General features: G+C 42.1%; 1 protein-coding gene across 1 annotated transcript in view; it reads left to right on the forward strand.

Moving 5' to 3' along the window:
• The window catches only part of LOC139154692 (polyunsaturated fatty acid lipoxygenase ALOX15B-like), a 42,907-nt gene that overhangs the window by 15,560 nt on the left and 6,363 nt on the right, over positions 1–20,984 (forward strand). The window contains exons 2-12 of the mRNA XM_070729578.1: positions 321–525; positions 1,447–1,528; positions 4,966–5,088; positions 7,272–7,375; positions 8,127–8,299; positions 9,685–9,828; positions 10,823–11,026; positions 14,205–14,291; positions 15,766–15,935; positions 18,886–19,007; positions 20,335–20,435. Coding sequence (XP_070585679.1) covers positions 321–525; positions 1,447–1,528; positions 4,966–5,088; positions 7,272–7,375; positions 8,127–8,299; positions 9,685–9,828; positions 10,823–11,026; positions 14,205–14,291; positions 15,766–15,935; positions 18,886–19,007; positions 20,335–20,435 — 1,515 coding nt within the window. The remainder of the gene's footprint in view (positions 1–320; positions 526–1,446; positions 1,529–4,965; positions 5,089–7,271; positions 7,376–8,126; positions 8,300–9,684; positions 9,829–10,822; positions 11,027–14,204; positions 14,292–15,765; positions 15,936–18,885; positions 19,008–20,334; positions 20,436–20,984) is intronic.

Here is a 20,984-nt window from a genome sequence, read left to right on the forward strand (position 1 = left end):
AGAAGACTGATGGCAGAAAAAGACCCCATGGTCCATCTGCCCTTATACTATTTCCTGTATTTTATCTTACAATGGATATATGTTTATCCCAGGCATGTTTAAATTCAGTTCCTCTAGATTTACCAACCACGTCTGCTGGAAGTTTGTTCCAAGCATCTACTACTCTTTCAGTAAAATAATATTTTCTCATGTTGCTTTCGGTTGACTGAATCTCCCGCAAGAACCCCACAGACCAACCCCACATAACATGAGGCCCACCTTCCTCCTCCTCCTCCTCTTCATTGGCTCACGAGCCTCTCTCTATTTGCTTCTCCCCACAGATGGCTGAGGTGGAACTTGCCTGCGACTGTGACCTGGGACCCATCCTGCTGATCCGCCTGCAGAAGGAACCCTATTCCTGGTTCCCGCAGAGCAGCTGGTACTGCAATACTGTCCAGGTGACTAGTCCACAAGGAGAGGCCTTCCGTTTTCCCTGTTACAAGTGGATTGAGGGTTACTGCATCGTCTCCTTCAGAGAAGGAACCGGTGAGTAGATCTAGAGTAGGTTGAGATTGGAGGCCTCAGTTAGACCTACCGGACAATTCGGAGGGTTCTTCCGCTCTCTCTCTCTCTCACATACACACGTACACACACACACACACACACACACACACACACACACACACACAGACAGAAAGAGACATACAGAGACAAAACACTGATCATCCTGGACTTACAGCCACAATGGTAGCCATTTAGGTTATATACAAATGGTATTGATAACATTCCATAGTTCTCCTCCTTCCCACAAATCCCCTCCCTTCTAGCATTGATGACATTACCTAGTTGGGTCATGAAACGTCTGCAAGAAAACCGCCAACTTTAGAGAGCACCAACACCCCCACAACAATCCTCCTCCTCCTCCTCCTCCTCTTCTTCTTCTTCTTCTTCACCTCTTTCTTGTTCCTCTCTTCTTCTTCTTCTTCTTCTTCTTCTTCTTCTTCTTCTTCTTCTTCTACTTCTTCTTCTTCTTCTACTACTTCTTCTTCTACTTCTACTTCTTCTTTTTCTTCTTCTTCTTCTTCTTCTTCACCTCTTTCTTGTTCCTCTCTTCTTCTTCTTCTTCTTCTTCCTCTTCCTCTTCACCTCTTTCTTGTTCTTCTCTTCTCCTTCTTCTCCTTCTCCTTCTTCTACTTCTTATTCTTCTTCCTCTTCCTCTTTACCTCTTTCTTGTTCCTTTCTTCTTCTTCTTCTTCTTCTTCTTCTTCTTCTTCTTCTTCTTCTTCTTCTTCTTCTTCTTCTTCTTCTTCTTCTTCTTCTCCTTCTTCTTCTCCTTCTTCTTCTCCTTCTTCTTTTTCTTCTTCTTCTCCCCCCCCCTTTTCCCCCTGGCTCTTGCCCATAGAGATAAGGAATGGAGGACAATCACCGGGTTCTTCTGATTTCCCCCCCTTCCTTTTTCACCTACAGCTCACACCCCTTCAGACGACACCCACTGTCTCCAACGGAGGCATCGTCAGGAGGAACTGCAACTGCGGCACAGAAAATATGGGTGAGTCGAGAAGCAGACGGGAGCATCATAAAGGAGGCTGGCTGGGGAATTCTGGGAGTTGAAGTCTATTCGGCTTAAATCACGCTGGCTGGGGGATTCTGGGAGTTAAGGTCCACACTTCTTAAAATATGAAGATTGGGGAATTCTGGGAGTTGAGGTCCATCCATCTTCTATGTTTTTAAAATACTTTTAAAAAAAAGTTTTTTACAAACCTATCGATGCCTGAACAGTGTGGCACCTAAGTGTCGTACATTTCAATACAAAATAAAATAGCAATAATCTTTTTTGTTTCATTTAGCCAACCTATATACTTCTATTAATCCCGTACATATTGTTATTAAATTATCTTTCGTTATTTAGTTATTCAGTATTTCAATGTATTGTTTTTATGCCAGTCACCCTGTTCTCAAGTGTCATGGCTTTTAATACAGTTATGGTGAACCTATGGCTCATGTGCCACAGATGGCACACTGAGCCATATCTGAGGGAACGCGAGGCGTGGCCCTGTGTCGGCTCCAGCACCCAAGTACATGTTGACCAACTGATTTTTGGCCTTCTTTTCAGCTGTTTACACTCTCCTCAGAGCAGTAATGGGCAGCCAACAGTTTTACTGTGGGTGTGGCTTATCTTGTGGGTGTGGCTTGATGTTCATGTGACTGGGTAGGAGTGGCTTGCCGGCCATGTGACCCTGGTGGGAGTGGCTTGAACAATCATCATTGTGCGCTGAAATTTTATGAAAAAGTTCACACAAGACGTTTGGACAAAGAGAACAGAAATGTTTATTCTCTCTGGGTACACCAAAAATAGTTTGCAAAGCGGGTATTTTTCATAAGGGAAGAGACACTTGTACAGAAGCTAAAGAGCAGGTTATATAGTTTTTACAAATCACAAAGGTACATAGAATTCCTCAACTTATCATAGGGGTACACAGAATTCCTTGCCCAAATATGGTCCACATCCTGCCTTCCTCTCCCGGAGATAAATAGCACCTTATATGGTTTATTGGGTAAACAGCAAACATTTATCTTGTTAAAAACAGATCCCAAAATGACAGTCACAAGATAAGGAAAAACAGGAAATCCTAATTTTGTTAAAGACAGAAACTACAGACAGCAAATACTGATATTCTTAAAAGAAAACTTAAATTATTTTGTACACAATGAATTTTTCCTTCAATCATCGTTCAAGTGAACTGTTAAGTCTTCGACTTACAACCTCACCAGTGTCGCCCTCTGGGGTGACAATTTACTTTGCGTTTCCTGCGCTCTCCTTCCTGGGTCGCCCCCAGCCTCTGCCTGAGTAGCTAGGCGAACGGGTGCCGATCAGCTGTTGAGAAAAGAGGGGGGAGGAAATGGGCCCCCTGCAACTCCTGCTGGTGCTGGTCTCCCTGCCGCTTCCTGAGAAGGAGGATGGGAGCGGGGGATAGTCAGCTGGAGCTGGGCACACAGCTTCATTTCCGCCAGTGGAACTGCGTTCCACCCCTTCCTGCCTGCTTCCCACCCCTGCCCCAGGGTTTAGGAAAGCCTCCTGAAGCTTGGGGGTGGTGAAAAACGGCCCAACGAGCCTACCAAAAGTCCAGAGGCTTCAGTGAGGCCTATGCGCATGGACGGAGGGGGCAGGGCGGTGGGTTTGTGTGCATTCTGTGGAGAGGGGCGGCATACAAATCCAATAAATAATAATAATAATAATAGTAATAATAATAATAATAATAATAATAATAATAATAATAATAATAATAATAATAATAATAATGCGCGGGAGGGAGAGAACATTGTGTTATGAGTGCAGGCATGTCGTGCACCCTTTCGGCACCCAAGCCAAAAAAAATTCACCATCACTGTTTTAATACAAATACTAGAATATTATTAATCGTATATTTTTTAAAAATTTATTTATTTTTATTTATTGGATTTGTATGCCGCCCCTTTCCATGGACTCGGGGCGGCTAACAACAGTGATAAAAAACAGCATGTAACAATCCAATACTAAAACAACTAAAAACCCTTATAATAAAACCAAACATACATACAAACATACCATGCATAAATTGTAGAAGCCTAGGAGGAAAGAATATCTCAGTTCCCCCATGCCTGACGGCAGAGGTGGGTTTTAAGTAGCTTACGATAGGCAAGGAGGGTGGACTGGGGGCTATTCTAATCTCTGGGGGGAGTTGGTTCCAGAGGGTCGGGGCTGCCACCGAGAAGGCTCTTCCCCTGGGTCCCACCAAACGATGTTGTTTAGTTGACAGGACTCAGAGAAGGCCCACTCTATGGGACCTAACTGGTTGCTGGGATTCATGCGGCAGAAGGCGGTCCCTGAGATAATCTGGTCCAGTGTCATAAAGGATTTTATAGGTCATAACCAACACTTTTATTACATTTAACAAGCTTATATAATTCTATTAATAATTCTAATAAGAATAAGAACATTTACATTAAAATCTTCCATTATTTGCTTGTTCAGCTTACAAATAACATATTGGAAATATTGGATAAGTAAATAATGAAGGATTTATAAACTGAACAAGCAAAGCATGGAACTCATTACCGGACTCAATAGTGTCAACCCCTAACCCCCAACATTTCTCCCTTAGACTCTCCACGATTGACCTCTCAAGGTTCCTAAGAGGCCAGTAAGGGTCGCACATAAGTGCACTAGCCTGCCTTTCGTCCCCTGTCCAATTGTCTCTCCTTTATCTCATATATCATATATATTTTCTTCCTTTCATATATCTTCTCCTCTATTTTTATATATTTTCTTTATATATATTACTACATGTCTATTCTATTCTATATGTATTGTGTATTGGACAAAATAAATAAATAAAATAAATAAATAATGGAGGTCTATACATCTCCGAGAAGGCTGACTAGGGAATTCTGGGAGTTGAAGTTCAGACTTCTGAAAACATGAAGACGGGGAATTCTGGGAGTTGAAGTCCACCTATCTTAAAACATGCTGGCTGGGGAATTGTGGGATTTAAAATTCATCCTTTGTAAAACAGGGATCTCCTACCTTGGAAACATTTTAAGACTTGTGGACTTCAACTCCCAGCTTTGCTTGCTGGGGAATTCTGGGAATTGAAACATAGAAACAAACATAGAAACATAGAAACATAGAAACATAGAAACATAGAAGACTGACAGCAGAAAAAGACCTCATGGTCCATCTAGTCTGCTCTTATACTATTTCCTGTATTTTATCTTAGGATGGATCTATGTTTATCCCAGGCATGTTTAAATTCAGTGACTGTGGATTTATCAACCACGTCTGCTGGAAGTTTGTTCCAAGGATCTGCTACTCTTTCAGTCAAATAATATTTTCTCATGTTGCTTTTGAAGTCCGTCCATCTTCAAGTTGCCATGGTTGGGAAGCACTGCGTTAGATTCTCGGGAGTTTTACAAATACAATGCAAAAAATAAAATTTCTCTGCACAGGTGGAAGGAATACCTGCCAAAGGTACCCTGGTGCGCCGACATTGACACCACCGCCACCATTGAGTATAATATTAAATACTCCTTCCCTAAGTCAACGGCCTTTTTCGGACGTGGGTCAACTGCGTAAGTGTCAGGAATATGGTTTTTACTAGGGAGGGGAGAGAAGGAGGGAAGACCACTAAGAGATGCCAGGGGGGTGGTTAGAGAGGAGGGCGGGGTAGCCTTCTACTGAAGGCAAAAACCCAGCACATCAGACTTCCCTCTCCATGCAGCAGCCCCTAAGAATTGAGCCCACCTGGGAAGGGGGGGCTGAGAGAGAAAGAGAGAAGGAAGGAGAAATATCCATGTATAAATAGGATAGACAGACACAGTAGGTGACAGATAGATCATAGACAAAGAGAGAGAGAGAGTCAGTCAGACAGATGGATGATAGATAGATGATAGATAGATGATAGATATGAGATAGATAGATAGATAGATAGATAGATAGATAGGTAGGTAGGTAGGTAGGTAGAAGATAGATAGATAAATGATAGATAGATAGATAGATACTAGATAGATAGATATTAGATAGATAGATAGATAGATAGGTAGGTAGGTAGGTAGGTAGATAATAGATAGATGATAGATAGATGATAGATAGATGATAGATATGAGATAGATAGATAGATAGGTAGGTAGGTAGGTAGAAGATAGATAGATAAATGATAGATAGATAGATAGATAGATACTAGATAGATAGATATTAGATAGATAGATAGATAGATAGATAGGTAGGTAGGTAGGTAGGTAGATAATAGATAGATGATAGATAGATGATAGATAGATGATAGATATGAGATAGATAGATAGATAGATAGATAGGTAGGTAGGTAGGTAGGTAGGTAGGTAGGTAGGTAAAAGATAGATAGATAAATGATAGATAGATAGATAGATAGATAGATAGATAGATAGATAGATAGATAGATACTAGATAGATAGATATTAGATAGATAGATAGGTAGGTAGGTAGGTAGGTAGGTAGATAATAGATAGATGATAGATAGATGATAGATAGATGATAGATATGAGATAGATAGATAGATAGATAGATAGATAGATAGATAGGTAGGTAGGTAGGTAGGTAGAAGATAGATAGATAAATGATAGATAGATAGATAGATAGATAGATACTAGATAGATAGATAGATAGATAGATAGATAGATAGATAGATACTAGATAGATAGATATTAGATAGATAGATAGGTAGGTAGGTAGGTAGATAATAGATAGATGATAGATAGATGATAGATAGATGATAGATATGAGATAGATAGATAGATAGGTAGGTAGGTAGGTAGGTAGGTAGAAGATAGATAGATAAATGATAGATAGATAGATAGATAGATACTAGATAGATAGATAGATAGATAGATAGATAGATAGATAGATAGATAGATAGATACTAGATAGATAGATATTAGATAGATAGGTAGGTAGGTAGGTAGGTAGGTAGGTAGATAATAGATAGATGATAGATAGATGATAGATAGATGATAGATATGGGATTGATAGATAGATAGGTAGGTAGGTAGGTAGAAGATAGATAGATAAATGATAGATAGATAGATAGATAGATGATAGTTACATAGACAGATGATAATTAGATAGATAGACAGATGATAGATGGATGGATGACAGACAGACAGACAGACAGACAGACAGACAGACAGACAGACAGGTAGAGATAGCAGATAGATATAGATAAAGAAATATATAGAGAAAGAGAGAGACCCAGATAGAAAGATATATGGATAGATAGATTAAATAGATAGACAGACAGACAGATGACAGATAGAAAGACAGATAGAAAGACAGATAGATAAATAGAGAAAGGTGGAAAGACAGAGACAGATAGATATATATAGAAGATAGACAGACAGACAGAGATAGAAGATAGATAGATAGATAGATAGATAGATAGATAGATAGATAGAGAGAGAGAGAGAGAGAGAGAGAGAGAAATATATATATATATATATAATATACAGTATATAGGTAGGTAGGTAGATAGGTAGGTAGGTAGGTAGGTAGGAAGCACTGTCAATAAATGGAGATTTATGGATGGATAGGATAGGATTGAATGATGATAGATAGATATGCAATAACGAAATGCTCCCTGAAAGTGTGTGCGTTGTGTGTGTGTGTGTGTGTGTGTGTGTGTGTGTGCATGCCCATGCAAACTATCAATCTACCTATTCATTTTGGGGGATCCTCTTTCCAACCCAACTCCAACGTCATGTCATCTCCTCCTTCCCTCCATCAGCCTATTTGAGGCCAAACTGAAAGGCTTCCTCTACAAGCCTTATTCCTGGGAGAAGCTGGAGGACATTCGCAAGATCTTCTGGTTCTACCACACTCCTGTCTCAGGTCAGTGATGATGGACAAAGGTCTGGTCTTCATTTCACAGCAATACACTCACAACGGGATCCACAACTGGATTCGCCCAAAACAGGTAACACATCTTTGCTCAAGCCGTGTATAGATTGCCTCTGGCAGGAGGTGTGAAGTCTGCACATCGTAAAGCATGCTGGCTGGGGGATTCTGGGACTTGACGTCCACCCTTTAGCCAAGTTTGAGAAACACCGTTTTAATGGTTTTTATGGAAACAGTTCCACTGAAGACACCAGGCTGGAATCTCCTGCACATTCTCCTAGCCATTTTGTACTACACCCTCCATCGTTCTCCATCACCATCCAACACTGGAAGTTTTTAAGATGTTGGATAACCAACTGTCTGAAGTAGTGTAGGGTCTCCTACCCAAGCAGGGGGTTGGACTAGAAGACCTCCAAGGTCCCTTCCAGCTCTGTTGTTGTTGTTATATCAACAATATAACACAGCAAACAAGATCACTATGCTGGATATTATTATTATTATTATTATTATTATTATTATTATTATTATTATTATTAATTAGATTTGTATGCCGCCACTGTCCATAGACTCAGGGCGGTTATAATTATATTATATTATATTATATTATATTATATTATATTATATTATATTATATTATATTATATTATATTATATTATATTATTATTATTATTATTATTATTATTATTATTATTATTATTATTATTATTATTCTGGGCTCACCTCCTCCATTGTACCTTTCTGCAGAGTTCGTGTTTCAGCACTGGAAGGACGATGCCTTCTTTGGCTACCAGTTTCTGAACGGAATCAACCCAATCAAAATCCAGAAATGCACCAGTATCCCGACAAATTTCCCTGTTACCCCAGAGATGGTGGCAGCGACTTTGGGAAGGTCTACCACCCTGCAGGAAGAACTGAAGGTGATTCCTTTCCAACCTTTGTGGTCTCTAAAAAAAATATTTGAGGGCTAAAGTGATCATATGTTGTCCCCCCCCCCCAAAAAAAGTCGCTCCCAAACAAATCACATTTTCTTCTGCCTCTTTTATTTAAAAAAAAAAACACCAATCGAGAGAGGCACCATTTATTGGAACCACTTGCTCAACTCCAATGGCTAATCATTTTTTATTTTATTTTTAAATGATTTTTATTCGTATATAAACTTTAAAAACGTAAGAAAAGAAATACAAACAAAAACATGCAAAAACAAACATAAAAAATATATATACATACATTAAAACCTTTAAGGTTATTTTACAATACGTATAATCAACTCTTATTTTTACATTTATTTATGATTCTACCTATTTCTACTAGAAACGCAAGAACTGGGTATGTCTAGTTTAATGAAAAGAAGGACCAGGAGAGACATGATAGCAGTGTTACAATATCTCAGGAGCTGCCACAAAGAAGAGGGAGTCAGGCTATTTTCCTAAGCACCTGAGGGTAGAACAAGAAGCAATGGGTGGGAACTAAACAAGGAAAGAAGCAACTTAGAACTAAGGGGGAAATTCCTGACTGTTAGAGCAATTAACCCATGGAACCGCTTGCCTCCAGAAACTGTCAATATTCCAACACTGGAAGTTTTTAGGAAGATGTTGGATAACCATTTGTCTCTAGTATAGGGTTTTCTGCCTAAGGTGATTCAACACAAAAAACATGTAACCCTTCCCTGGTACAGAGCTGAAGGGATTAGATACTGTAGCCTAGAGGTTAATTCTCTGCCTTACAAGGCAAAGGTTGCAAGTATTGCTAGCTGATGAGGCCAGAACAAGGCCGAAATAGATCTATCCTAGTCTGCCTTAATTTTCAAATTCAGCAAAAACGTGTGACACACACACACACACACACATATATGTCACATGTTTTTGCTGAATTTGAAAATTAAGGCAGACTAGGATAGATCTATTTTGGCCTTGTTCTGGCCTCATCAGCTAGCCATACCCACTGGGACTTGAACCTGCAACCTTTGCCTTGTAAGTCAGAGAATTATCCTCTAGGCTACAGTATCCAATCCCTTCAGCTCTGCACCAGGGAAGGGTTACATATTTTTGTGCCCAATCACCCTGGTGTACTGAAGGAACATCACAGCTCCTTATTTGCCTCTCGGCCTATATACAGTATATATATATATATCTCAAAATATTGATATAATAATTATGTTCACTTGTCCTTGTAACCCTAGTATTGATATTACTGTTAATGTTTATCGTATTATATTATTTTTTTCTGTCAAGCCACTCATACAACAAATTCCATGTTGATGGAAATGGCTAATCATTTTTTTAATGTTTTAATTTTTTTGCAGAAAGGAACCATCTACCTGGTGGACTACAAGATCCTGGAGAACATCCCCACCGTTTTATTAAACAGCCGCCCACAATATATCGCTGCCCCACTTTGTCTGCTCCACCAGAAACCTAGCGGGGAGGTTCTGCCCCTGGCGATCCAGGTAAATCCAATGAATTGATCTGGTCAAGGGATCGACCCCCCCAAAGCTTCTACTACCAATAGCAATCGCCCTTTAGACTTACAGACCACTTCATGGGGCTTTTATGGCCCTCTCCAAGCAGTTTACAGAGTCGGACTCTTGCCTTTCCCTCTGACAATCTGTGTCCTTGTTTGACCCATCTCGGAAGGATGGACGGAAGGCTGAGTCAACCTTGAGCTGGCTTGGATTTTAAGGAATATGCTACTGTGGCTTCCTTCCCTTCTTCCTTGTTTTCCTTCCTTCCTTATTTTCTTTCTTTCTTTCTCTCTCTTCTTTCTTTCTTTCTTTCTTTCTTTCTTTCTTCCCCTTCCTTCCTTCTTCCCTTCCTCTCCCTCTCTCTCTTTCTTCCTTCCCTCCCTTCCTCCTTCCCTCCCTCCCCTTCCTTCCTTCCATTCTTCCTCCCTCCCTCCCTTCCTCCCTCTCTCTCTTCCTTCCTTCCCTTCTTCCAACTCCTTCCTCCCTTCCTCCAGTCCTCCCTCCATTCTTCTCTCCCTCCCTTCCCTCTTTCTCTCCTTCCTTCCTTCCTTCCTTCCTTCTCTCTTTCCTTCCTTCCTCCCTCTTCCTCGCATTTGTGAGAATCGGTCACAAGTGCGAGGAATGGTCATAAATGCAAAGAATGGTCATAAGTACAAGGATCGGCTGTAAGTGTGAGGATCAATCATAAGTGCGAGGATTGGTCACAAGTGCGAGGAAGTTGTAAGTGCAAGGAATGGTCATAAGCGTGAGGATCGACCATGTGTGAGCATCGGTCATAAGTACAAGAATTAGTGATACTAGAACTGGAAAAGTAACTAGTCATAAGTTACTTTTTGAAGGACCAGTCACTAAATGAATGGTTGGAAGTTGAGGATTCCCTGGAGATCAGATCGGATTTCTCTGAGGTCGGAGGTGAGGTCCACTTTTGACCTTCAAGCATCCCAATGTTTCCCCTCTTCCTCCCTCTTGTGACCCTTAGCTCAGCCAGCAGCCCGGTCCTCAAAGTCCCATCTTCCTGCCCACCGACGAGGAGTGGCTCTGGACTTTAGCCAAGACCTGGGTGCGAAACTCCGAGTTCCATACCCACGAGGTCATCGCCCACCTGCTCCGCGGGCACCTGATGTCCGAGACTTTCTCGGTGGCCACTCTGAGAACCCTCTCCATGTGTCACCCATTGTACAAGGTGAGTTTTGTGACCCCCTCCCATGTATCCAAAATTCGGTTCCTGAATCCAGGGTGGAGTGTTTTCGTTGGAAGGTGGGGAGCAGTGGGCTGAGTCAAGCTGGGGTCTTTTAGGATTGGGACGGCTTTGTTCTGCCCCAGTTACAAACGTAACAAACACACCATATGAACGAACTTAAATTTAATCAATGAACCACTGCTATTAACTGGCTTAGCAGTGGAGACCCACACACAAATCCAAAAGCAATCCTTTCTTGCAGGAAGTCAGCTGCTAATTAATCTTCATTAGTGGCTGGCTTGGGTTCAAACAGCTTGAACTCAAAACAATTATTTGACTTTGTTTATTGTTTGTACTATTTACTGTTGTAAGATGCCCTGAGTCCCATTGGGATTGGGTGGCATATAAGTGAAATTAGATTAGATTAGATTAGATTAAAAATTAAATAAAATTAGATTAGATTAAAAATTAAATTAAATTAAATTAAATTAAATTAAATTAAATTAAATTAAATTAAATTAAATTAAATAATTAAATTAAATTAAATTAAATTAAATTAAATTAAATTAAATTAAATTAAATTAAATTAAATTAAATTAAATTAAATTAAATTAAATTAAATTAAATTAAATTAAATTAAATTAAATTAAATTAAATTAAATTAAATTAAATTAAATTAAATTAAATTAAATTAAATTAAATTAAATTAAATTAAATTAAATTAAATTAAATATTAAATTATTAATTCTTGCTATCGCACGTAATTTCCAAAGGTTTGGCCAAATGTCCAGGAGCCTTCCACAATAAGAAATCCAAAGCAGAGAAACAGGGATTCACAATACAATTCACGACAGATAACAGAGTCAAAACTGTTGTTTCCTGCAGCCTTTCAGCTGCCTCTGCTGTCCTTAAGTAGATTAGGGGAGTGGCCAATTAGCCCCCAGTCTTACTCCCGAGGAGACCTACTCCCGTGGTTACTCCTCTAGAGTAACCACTCCTGCCTCTTGGCAGCTCTGCGAGCTTTTGCATCAAGAAGAGGAGAAGCCTCTTCATCGCTGCTATGAGGTGCAGGAGGTTCCAAAGGCCCTGGAAGAAACCTCTGAGTCCTCACCAGCCTCCTCAGTGTACGACTCGGGAGATACAAGCCCAGATATACAAGTACTGGTTTAGTAATACAATCCAGATACTTTAAGTGTATAAAATATTATTTACTTTGGCAAATATCTTAGTCAAGAACAGTCCTGGTCATATACAGTTAAATCAGTCAATGCATTTACAAAACTATACGTCTTGCTTGTTCAGCTTACAAATACTGTACATAAACCATCATTTGAACACATCGTTCTTACTACAGCAGTCACAGAGAAATACACGATTTAAGTATTGCCCACAAGATCATATGCTGCAACGTCCTACCGGTCAATGACTACTTCAGCTTCAACCGCAACAACACAAGAGCACGCAACAGATTCAAACTTAATATTAACCGCTCCAAACTTGACTGTAAAAAATATGACTTTAACGATCGAGTTGTCGAAGCGTGGAACTCATTACCAGACTCAATAGTGTCAACCCCTAACCCCCAACATTTCTCCCTTAGACTCTCCACGATTGACCTCTCCAGGTTCCTAAGAAGTCAGTAAGGGGCGTACATAAGTGCACTGGTGTGCCTTTCATCCCCTGTCCAATTGGCTTTCTTTTCTCTCACTTATCATATATATTTTCTTTCTTTCATATATCCTCTCCTCTATTTTTACATATTATCATTATATATATTACTTCATGTCTATTCTCTTCCATATGTATTGTGTATTGGACAAATGAATAAATAAATAAATAAAATAAAATAAATCAGAGAGAGGGAGAATCACGCCTTTGGCCCCCTTTTATGGCAATCCGTAACACTAACTCTTAAAGCAGTTAGTGCTTTAAACTCTGGTCACTGCACCTCAAGAGGGATATAATGGAACTAGAAGAGGTGCAAAAAAGGGCAATGTATGATCAAGGAAATGGAGCCCCTCCCTTATGAAACCAGATTGCAACGCCTTGGTCTCTTCAGCCTTGAAAGACGGCGTTGAAGGGGTGACTGGATCGAAGGGTATAAAATCATGCATGGGATAGAAAAGGTGGATAGAGAAAAATTCTTTTCTTTATCACACAATATTAGGACGAGAGGCCACTCCCTAAAGCTCATAGGTAAGAAAGTGAGGACAAATCAAGGGAAATATTTCTTCACCCACAGGGTCCTTGGTTTATGGAATTCACTTCCAGAAGAGGTCGTGACAGCTGTCAGCCTGGATAGCTTTAAGGCAGGATTAGACAGATTCATGGATGCCAAGTGTATCATAGGTGGTTATTGAAACGGATGTTCGTGTGCCACCTCTATGTTGGTTGAGACAGGCAGGAGTCCCTTGAGTACCATTTGTTGGGGGTCAGGGGAAAGGGAGGGTCTTTCCTTCTTTTTCTGCTCAAGATCCCCATGGACAATTGGTGGGACACAGAATGCTGGACTCGATGGGCTTTGGCCCGATTCAGCATGGCTCTTCTTAGGTTCTTTAGCAATACTGTTTCAACACATTTAAGCATACATTGTTGGTTTGTTTGATATATTGCCAAACCCAACCAATTATGTACATAGTACTAACAATCACCAAGTCAGTCTCCTCTTGAACGGGATCCGCTATCAGCTTCATGGACTGTAGGCGGGAAGGAAAGAAGGAGGCAGGGTGACCAAGAGAGGCTAAACAGTGAATCTAAGAGAGTGGCTCTATTCTATCCTATTTGCGCACGTTTTTGAGGCCGGGCGCAGCGCATGGAAGGCACACACACGACTCTAGCGCATTTGCAGGTGTTGCACATGCTCACATTTGCGAAACGGTAGGGAAGGGAAGTGAAAACCATCCCTGGACCTCTCCCTCCTGATCCTTGACCATGGACAGTTCAAGAGAAGGTGGGATCAGTGCACCCTGCCTCTCTTCACAAGGCACACATGGGGACTGAGCCTTAAGGGGGAGCTGTGGGGAAGAGCATTAGTTGGGAAACAAAAGCTGGATTCCTGGAGTGTTGAGCGCACTCACAACACCAGGCTGGACTATTTTTCAGCCAGATACAGAAGGGGAGGTTTCTCCGATGGTGATTTAGCTCGAGTAACCATGGTTTCATCCTTGTTTTCCTGCCCCAGCTTCTGATTCCTCACTTGCGTTACTCCATCCACATCAACGTGTTGGCCAGGACCTTCCTGATCAGTCAAGGAGGCACATTTGATAAGGTAAGAGGACATCCATGGGGCCTCTGGGCCAGGCATGATGGGCTTTGGTGGACAAAAGAATCAGTTGATCTTGGGTGACCCAAAACAATTAAATCCCAAATCCATATAGTCTCTTTATATTGAAATTTAATCCATTCTAAATTCTAAAAATTAATCCAGAATGTGCCTTTAGACACAATAACAAATTATACACTGTTTTTAAGTGTTTCCAAACGCTTTCTAATCAAGGTCAGTCTCAGCTGTTAACATACACATTCCACCAGTCTGTTGTAGTATTTTTTCTAACCAGCAGATGGTGTTGTTTGTTTCCAATAGTAATACAAATCTGTTTTTTCTTACAAAAAGCATTACGTGCTGCTTACCAAGCATGCAAATTTTGATCACTGGGCCATGCGTGGCTCTTGTGACAGTTGTAATGGCAAGGACTGGTCCCAAGTCAGTATTTTTCAGCCCTATTGGGCCGGCCCGAGTTCTCGGAGAAGGGCAGCATAGAAATCTAATCAATCAATCAATAAATAACCAAATAGTTGTAAAGTCGAGAATTACCTGTCCTCTGTACGGATAACCCGCAATGGAGGAAAAAGGTGGAGGAATGGACAGTGGGGATATCACTTCTCTCTTTTGACAGCCTCTTGTCAAGAGGCAGTAGGTCAAAAAAGTCAAGATGGTGGGCACAACCATGCCTCTCCCCTACTCCTTTTCTGCTTCCTTAATGGTGTAAAAATAGAGTAGAGTTTGGATTACATAGCCATGGGCCTCATCTTAATGGGATGGAATGGAGTGGAGTGGAGTGGAGTGGAATGGGAGGGGAGGGGAGGGGAGGGGATGGGATGGGACGGAACGGAGCAGAACGGAACAGAACATAGAAAATTAGGACAGGATAGGGTAGGGTAGGGTAGGATACGATAGGATAGAATAGAATTTAGAATAGAATAATAGAATAGAATAGAATAGGGCAATAATGGCGAACCTATGGCACGGGTGCCACAGGTGGCACACGGAGCCATATCTGCTGGCATCCAAGCCGGTGCCCTAGCTCAGTTCCAACATGTATGTGTGTGCTGGCCAGCTGATTTTTGGCTCTCACTGGGAGGGCATTTTTGGCTTCCAGAGAGCCTCCGGGAGGAAGGGGAAGGGTGTTTTTACCCCTCCCCTGGCTCCAGGGCAGCCTTTGGCGCCTGGGGAGGGCAAAACACGAGCCTACTGGGCTCACCAGAAGTTGGGAAACAGACCATTTCCAGCCTCCAGAGGGTCTCCAGGGGGCAGGGGAAGCTGTTTTTACCCTCCCCAGGCACTGAATTATGGGTATGGGCACTCACGCTTGCGCGATAGCACACACGCACGCTCTTTCGGCACTCGAAGAAAAAAAGGTTCGCCATCACCGGAATAGGGTGTCCTGCTTGGAGCAGGGGGAGTAGGACTAGAGGACCTCTAGGATCCCTTCCAGCGCTGTCATTCTGTGTTCTTTCCAAAGGCCATTGCCACCGGGCGCCGGGGATTAGCGGTGCTCCTCCAAAGAGCCACAGACGATCTGACTTACACCCAGCTCTGCCTTCCAGACGACATCGAAGCCCGGGGGGTGGGCGGCCTCCTCCACTACTACTACAGGGACGATGGGCTGAAGATCTGGGAAGCTATCGAGAGGTGAAGGAAGTTTTAGCCAGAGAGTTGGGGGGGGGGGCTTCCAAGGTTCTCCCCCACCCCCAGGCTACTCGGAAGGGGGGGATGAGCAAGCCAGGGTCGTCCATCATTATAATTCGGCCTAACGAATGGGGGGGAACTGGGGTTGTTGCAAGGGTAGTGGATTCAAGTCTCATGCACGAGGGAGAAGGTTTGGAGCCATAGATTTTAGTTCCCGATTGGGGGCTGCACGTGGAGGTTTATCTCTCTCCAACTCACACAACCATGTTAATATATGAGCAATGTTGGCTTGTCTCGGTTAGCTAGGCTATGAAACCTTCAACAATACCGAGCAGAGAATTTTAACAGAGCGTGGATGTGTGATAAAGCCAAGACACAGACTTAGTTCAATAAGTATTATTTACATATAAACAAAATATAAACAATCCAGAATAAGCACGAAGCAAATTCAGAACTGAGCAATTACAAGATTAGCACAAAGCAAAACAGTGAAGATAACAAGCACGAAGCTAAAATGCAAGAACAACTCCCCCTTCTCAGACAAAAGTAAAGGAAGTGACTGACCAGACTAATGAGCTTTTATAGCTTCAATGAGGAAGTGACGAAACAGCCTTGAATATTAACACTTCAAGTACAAGTTAACCCTTTAAGTGCACATTAACTCTTTAAGTACAAGTTTGGTACAAGTGTACAATATACAGTTTACAATGGCAATCCCTAACAACCATGTACCCTGGACTAACAAGCATTAAGTAATCCCTGTTTACCAAGGTGGTACGCACACATAAATGTTTAGATTCAGATTAGTTGTGAACACAAATATGCACTAACGTAACATTTATTTTGATAAATAACATATTCAGGTAAACAATCTGAAGTCATACGCACAACAGGTCAGAATAACAATCCAAATATTACCAAGTACAAAGTCTTTCTTAGAAACATAGAAACATAAAAGAATGACGGCAGAAAAAGACCTCATGGTCCATCTAATCTGCCCTTATACTATTTCCTGTACAGTATTTCATCTTACAATGGATATATGTTTATCCCAGGCATGTTTAAATTCAGTTACTGTGGATTTACCAACCACGTCTGCTGGAAGTTTATTCCAAGGATCTACTACTCTTTCAATGAAATAATATTTTCTCACGTTGCTTTTGATCTTTCCCCCAACTAACTTCAGTTTGTGTCCCCTTGTTCTTGTGTTCACTTTCCTATTAAAAACACTTCCCTCCTGGACCTTATTTAACCCTTTAACATATTTAAATGTTTCGATCGTGTCCCCCCTTTTCCTTCTGTCCTCCAGACTATACAGATTGAGTTCATGAAGTCTTTCCTGATACGTTTTATGCTTAAGACCTTCCACCGTTCTTGTAGCCCGTCTTTGGACCCTTTGTTCAATTTTGTCAATATCTTTTTGTAGGTGAGGTCTCCAGTACTGAACACAGTATTCCAAATGTGGTCTCACCAGCACTCTATATAGCGGGATCACAATCTCCCTCTTCCTGCTTGTTATACCTCTAGCTATGCAGCCAAGCATCCTACTTGCTTTCCCTACCACCCAACTGCACTGTTCACCCATTTGGAGACTGTCAGAAATCACTACCCCTAAATCCTTCTCTTCTTAAGTTTTTGCTAACACAGAACTGCCAATACAATACTCAGATTGAAGATTCGTTTCCCCCAAGTGCATTATTTTAGATTTGGAAACATTAAACTGCAGTTTCCATTGCTTTGACCATTTACCTAATAAAGTTAAATCATTTACCATATTACAGACCCCTCCAGGAATATCAACCCTATTGCACACTTTAGAGTCATCGGCAAATAGGCAAACCTTCCCTACCAAACCTTCCCCTATGTCACTCACAAACATATTAAAAAGAATTCTTACCACTTCCCTTGTCATAATCAGCAAAGAAAGGTATCAAACCTAAACACGTTTTAGCTATAAGACATGACTACAATACGGAGAGATTGCAGAGAAAATGCAGAGCACATCTAACAGCCATGGACAAAGAGAAACAAAGAAAAAACTCCAGAGCTATGAACTCTGACTCCCTCTTGTGGCAGGCTCCAACACTTGCAGCCAGTATATTGCCAACCCAACAGTTACAGTGCCTAACAGACTGTAAAGTTGGATAGAAGAGAATTTGGGCAGCCCAGGATTGAAAGGAGGGCTTCCTGGTGCTCTCTGAATGTAGCGGTGTTCTTGTAGATGTATTATGACCCAACTGGGGAATGTTATCAGTTTTAGAAGAGAGTGAGGTTTGCAGAGGAGGAGGGGGGGGGGAGAGTGGGAGGAGGAAGAGTGGGAGGAGGGGGGATACTTGGTGCTTTCTGAGTTTGGTGGTTTTTTTGCAGACGTTTCATAACCCAGCTAGGGAACATAATCAGTATTAGAAGAAAGAGGGGTTTATGGAGGAGGAGGAGGTGGAAGAGGAGGGGGAGGAGGAGGAAGAGGAGGGGGAGGGGAGGAGAAGGAAGTGGAAGAGGAGGAGGAGGAAAACGACAACAACAACAACAACTGTGGGATCCTCGGTGCTTTCTGATCGTACTGGTGTTCTTGTAGACGTTTCATCACCCAACTAGGGAATGTTATCAGGGCTAATAGGCAGTGGGGCCATGCTCTCTTTTTACATGTGAAACATCTGAGAGCAAACAACTGAGCTGAGAGTGCGTGGTAGACCCCCCCCCACACACACACAGTCCTCCTCCTCTTCTGTTTCTCCTCTACTCCACAAACCCCACACCCCTTCTAGCACTGATAACGTTCCCTGGTCGGGCCGTGAGACGTCGGCAAAAAACTCCCGCCAAGTTCAGAAAGCTCCCAAAGAGCCCACAACTCGAAACTTCAGGGTGGGGGCAGGGGGGAAGTACCTGTTGACTAAGCCTGCTTTGCTGGAAGAGAGACGGGTTTTCCTCCTCCCTCCCCCCCCCCCCCCCGCAGCTTTGTTTCGGATATCGTCGGACTCTACTACAAGAGCGATGAGGCGATCCAGGGAGACGTCGAACTGCAGGCGTGGGTGGCCGAGATCTTCGCTATGGGCTTCCTGAGCAAAGAGACCTCAGGTATTCTAGACGTGGGAAGTGGAGGGGGAGGAACATTGGTTTTGTCCTTTCCTGGTGGTGTCGTTTCCATCCCATCCCATGCTTTCCTAGTGGTGTCATTTCCTTTCTTTTTTAATTTTCTTTTTAATTATTTGCTCCAAGCTTACATGAACATCTGTACTTATACCATACTATCAAAACATCCATCGTTATACATTTCGGTCCCAATTGCCATAAAACATAGAAATATAGAAGATTGACGGCAGAAAAAGACCTCCTGGTCCATCTAGTCTGCCCTTATACTATTTCCTGTATTTTATCTTAGGATGGATATATATTTATCCCAGGCATGTTTAAATTCAGTTACTGTGGATTTATCTACCACGTCTGCTGGAAGTTTGTTCCAAGCATCTACTACTCTTTCAGTAAAATAATACTTTCTCATGTTGCTTTTGATCTTTCCCCCAACTAACTTCAGATTGTGTATATCCTTAATTTGCTCCATTTTATATTTTTCTCTCCCGTCTGCTTTCCTTCTATGTTTCATACTACTCTCCTCCCTCTATCTCTCTCTACCTTCTTTCTCCCTTTCTCCCCTTCCTATCTACTTCCTCTTCCTCCCTCTTGTCCTTCCCTGGGTGTATATCTAATCTCAATCCATTTTATGGTTAGCGGGATGAGCAGTTTAGAAACCGTAATTACATTACAATGTCAGAGTTATTCTTAAACTTATATCTTTCCCTTTATCCATTTATAGATATATATAATATATACCTAGTAGTGTTATTTCCATTCCATCCCATTCTTTCCTGGTGGTATCATTTCCATTCCATTCCATGCTTTCCTGGTGGTATCATTTTCATTTCATTTCATGTTTTCCTGGTGGTATCTCCTGGGAGGAAACAGCTGGAAAAGGCAGGGAGAAGCCTCCGTGGGGCCTCTCTAGGAATCTCCTGGGAGGAAACAGGACCAGAAAAGATGCACAATGGTCATTAAGTGTAAAAAACGGTCGTAGCTTACTTTTTTTCCAGTGCTGCTGTAACCTTGAACGGTCCCTAAACGGATGGTCATAAGTCGAGGATTTACCTGAACTGTATTTCCTGTTGGGGTTTTTTGGGGGTGCGTTGGCATCTTTCTTGTCTTCCTCTTACCTGGATGTATGATCACATGACTCACTTAATGACCTCTGTACAAACTGGATCCAATCATGCAGGACCCCAGAGTTATGACCGGAAGGACAGGTGGGATGGACTGAGTTGTAAATGTGTGGGGAGCATCACTGCTTGGCCTCCTTTCCCTTGTCCATATGGGAATTTCAGCTGGACTTCTGCTTCCATTTTATTTACAGGTGTCCCTTCTGCCATCGCGTCCGTCCAAGAACTCATCAAGTACCTGACCATGGTGATCTTCACCTGCTCAGCCTATCACGCGGCGGTCAACGGAGGGCAGGTAGGTGAGGCCGTTGCGGATACTCGCAGGATGGGGAGGAATTTGGTTGATTGCCATCCATGATTGTCTGAACTGATTCATCCCTCCCTCCCTTTCATTTCCTTTCTTCCTCTTTCGCTCCCTCCCTCCTTCCTTATTCCCATCTCCTTCCCTCCTCCTCCTCCTCTCCCTCCCTCCTTTCCACCCTCCCTTTTCCTATTTCCTTCCTCCCTTCTTCTTCCGTTCCTTTCCTTTCCTCCCCCCCTCCCTCTTCCCATTTCTACCCTCCCTCCCTCCCTCTGTTCTTAGTCTCATTCCCTCCCTTCCTTCTTTCCTTCCTCTTTTCCCATCTCCTACCCTTTCTCCCTTCTTTTTCCTTTCCTTTCTTTCCTCCCTCCCTCCTCTCCCTCCCTCCCTCCCTCTCTTTTCCCATTTCTTTCCTCCTTCCCTCCCTCTGTTCTTAGTCCCATTTCGTTCCTTCCTTCTTCCTCTCTCTCCCTTTTCGCACCTCCTCCCTCCTTTCTTATTTCCATTTCTTTCTATCTTTCTTTCTTTCTATTTTCCTTCCTC

Source organism: Erythrolamprus reginae, chromosome Z (assembly GCF_031021105.1).
Source record: "Erythrolamprus reginae isolate rEryReg1 chromosome Z, rEryReg1.hap1, whole genome shotgun sequence".
In the NCBI taxonomy this organism is placed as follows: Eukaryota; Metazoa; Chordata; class Lepidosauria; order Squamata; family Dipsadidae; genus Erythrolamprus; species Erythrolamprus reginae.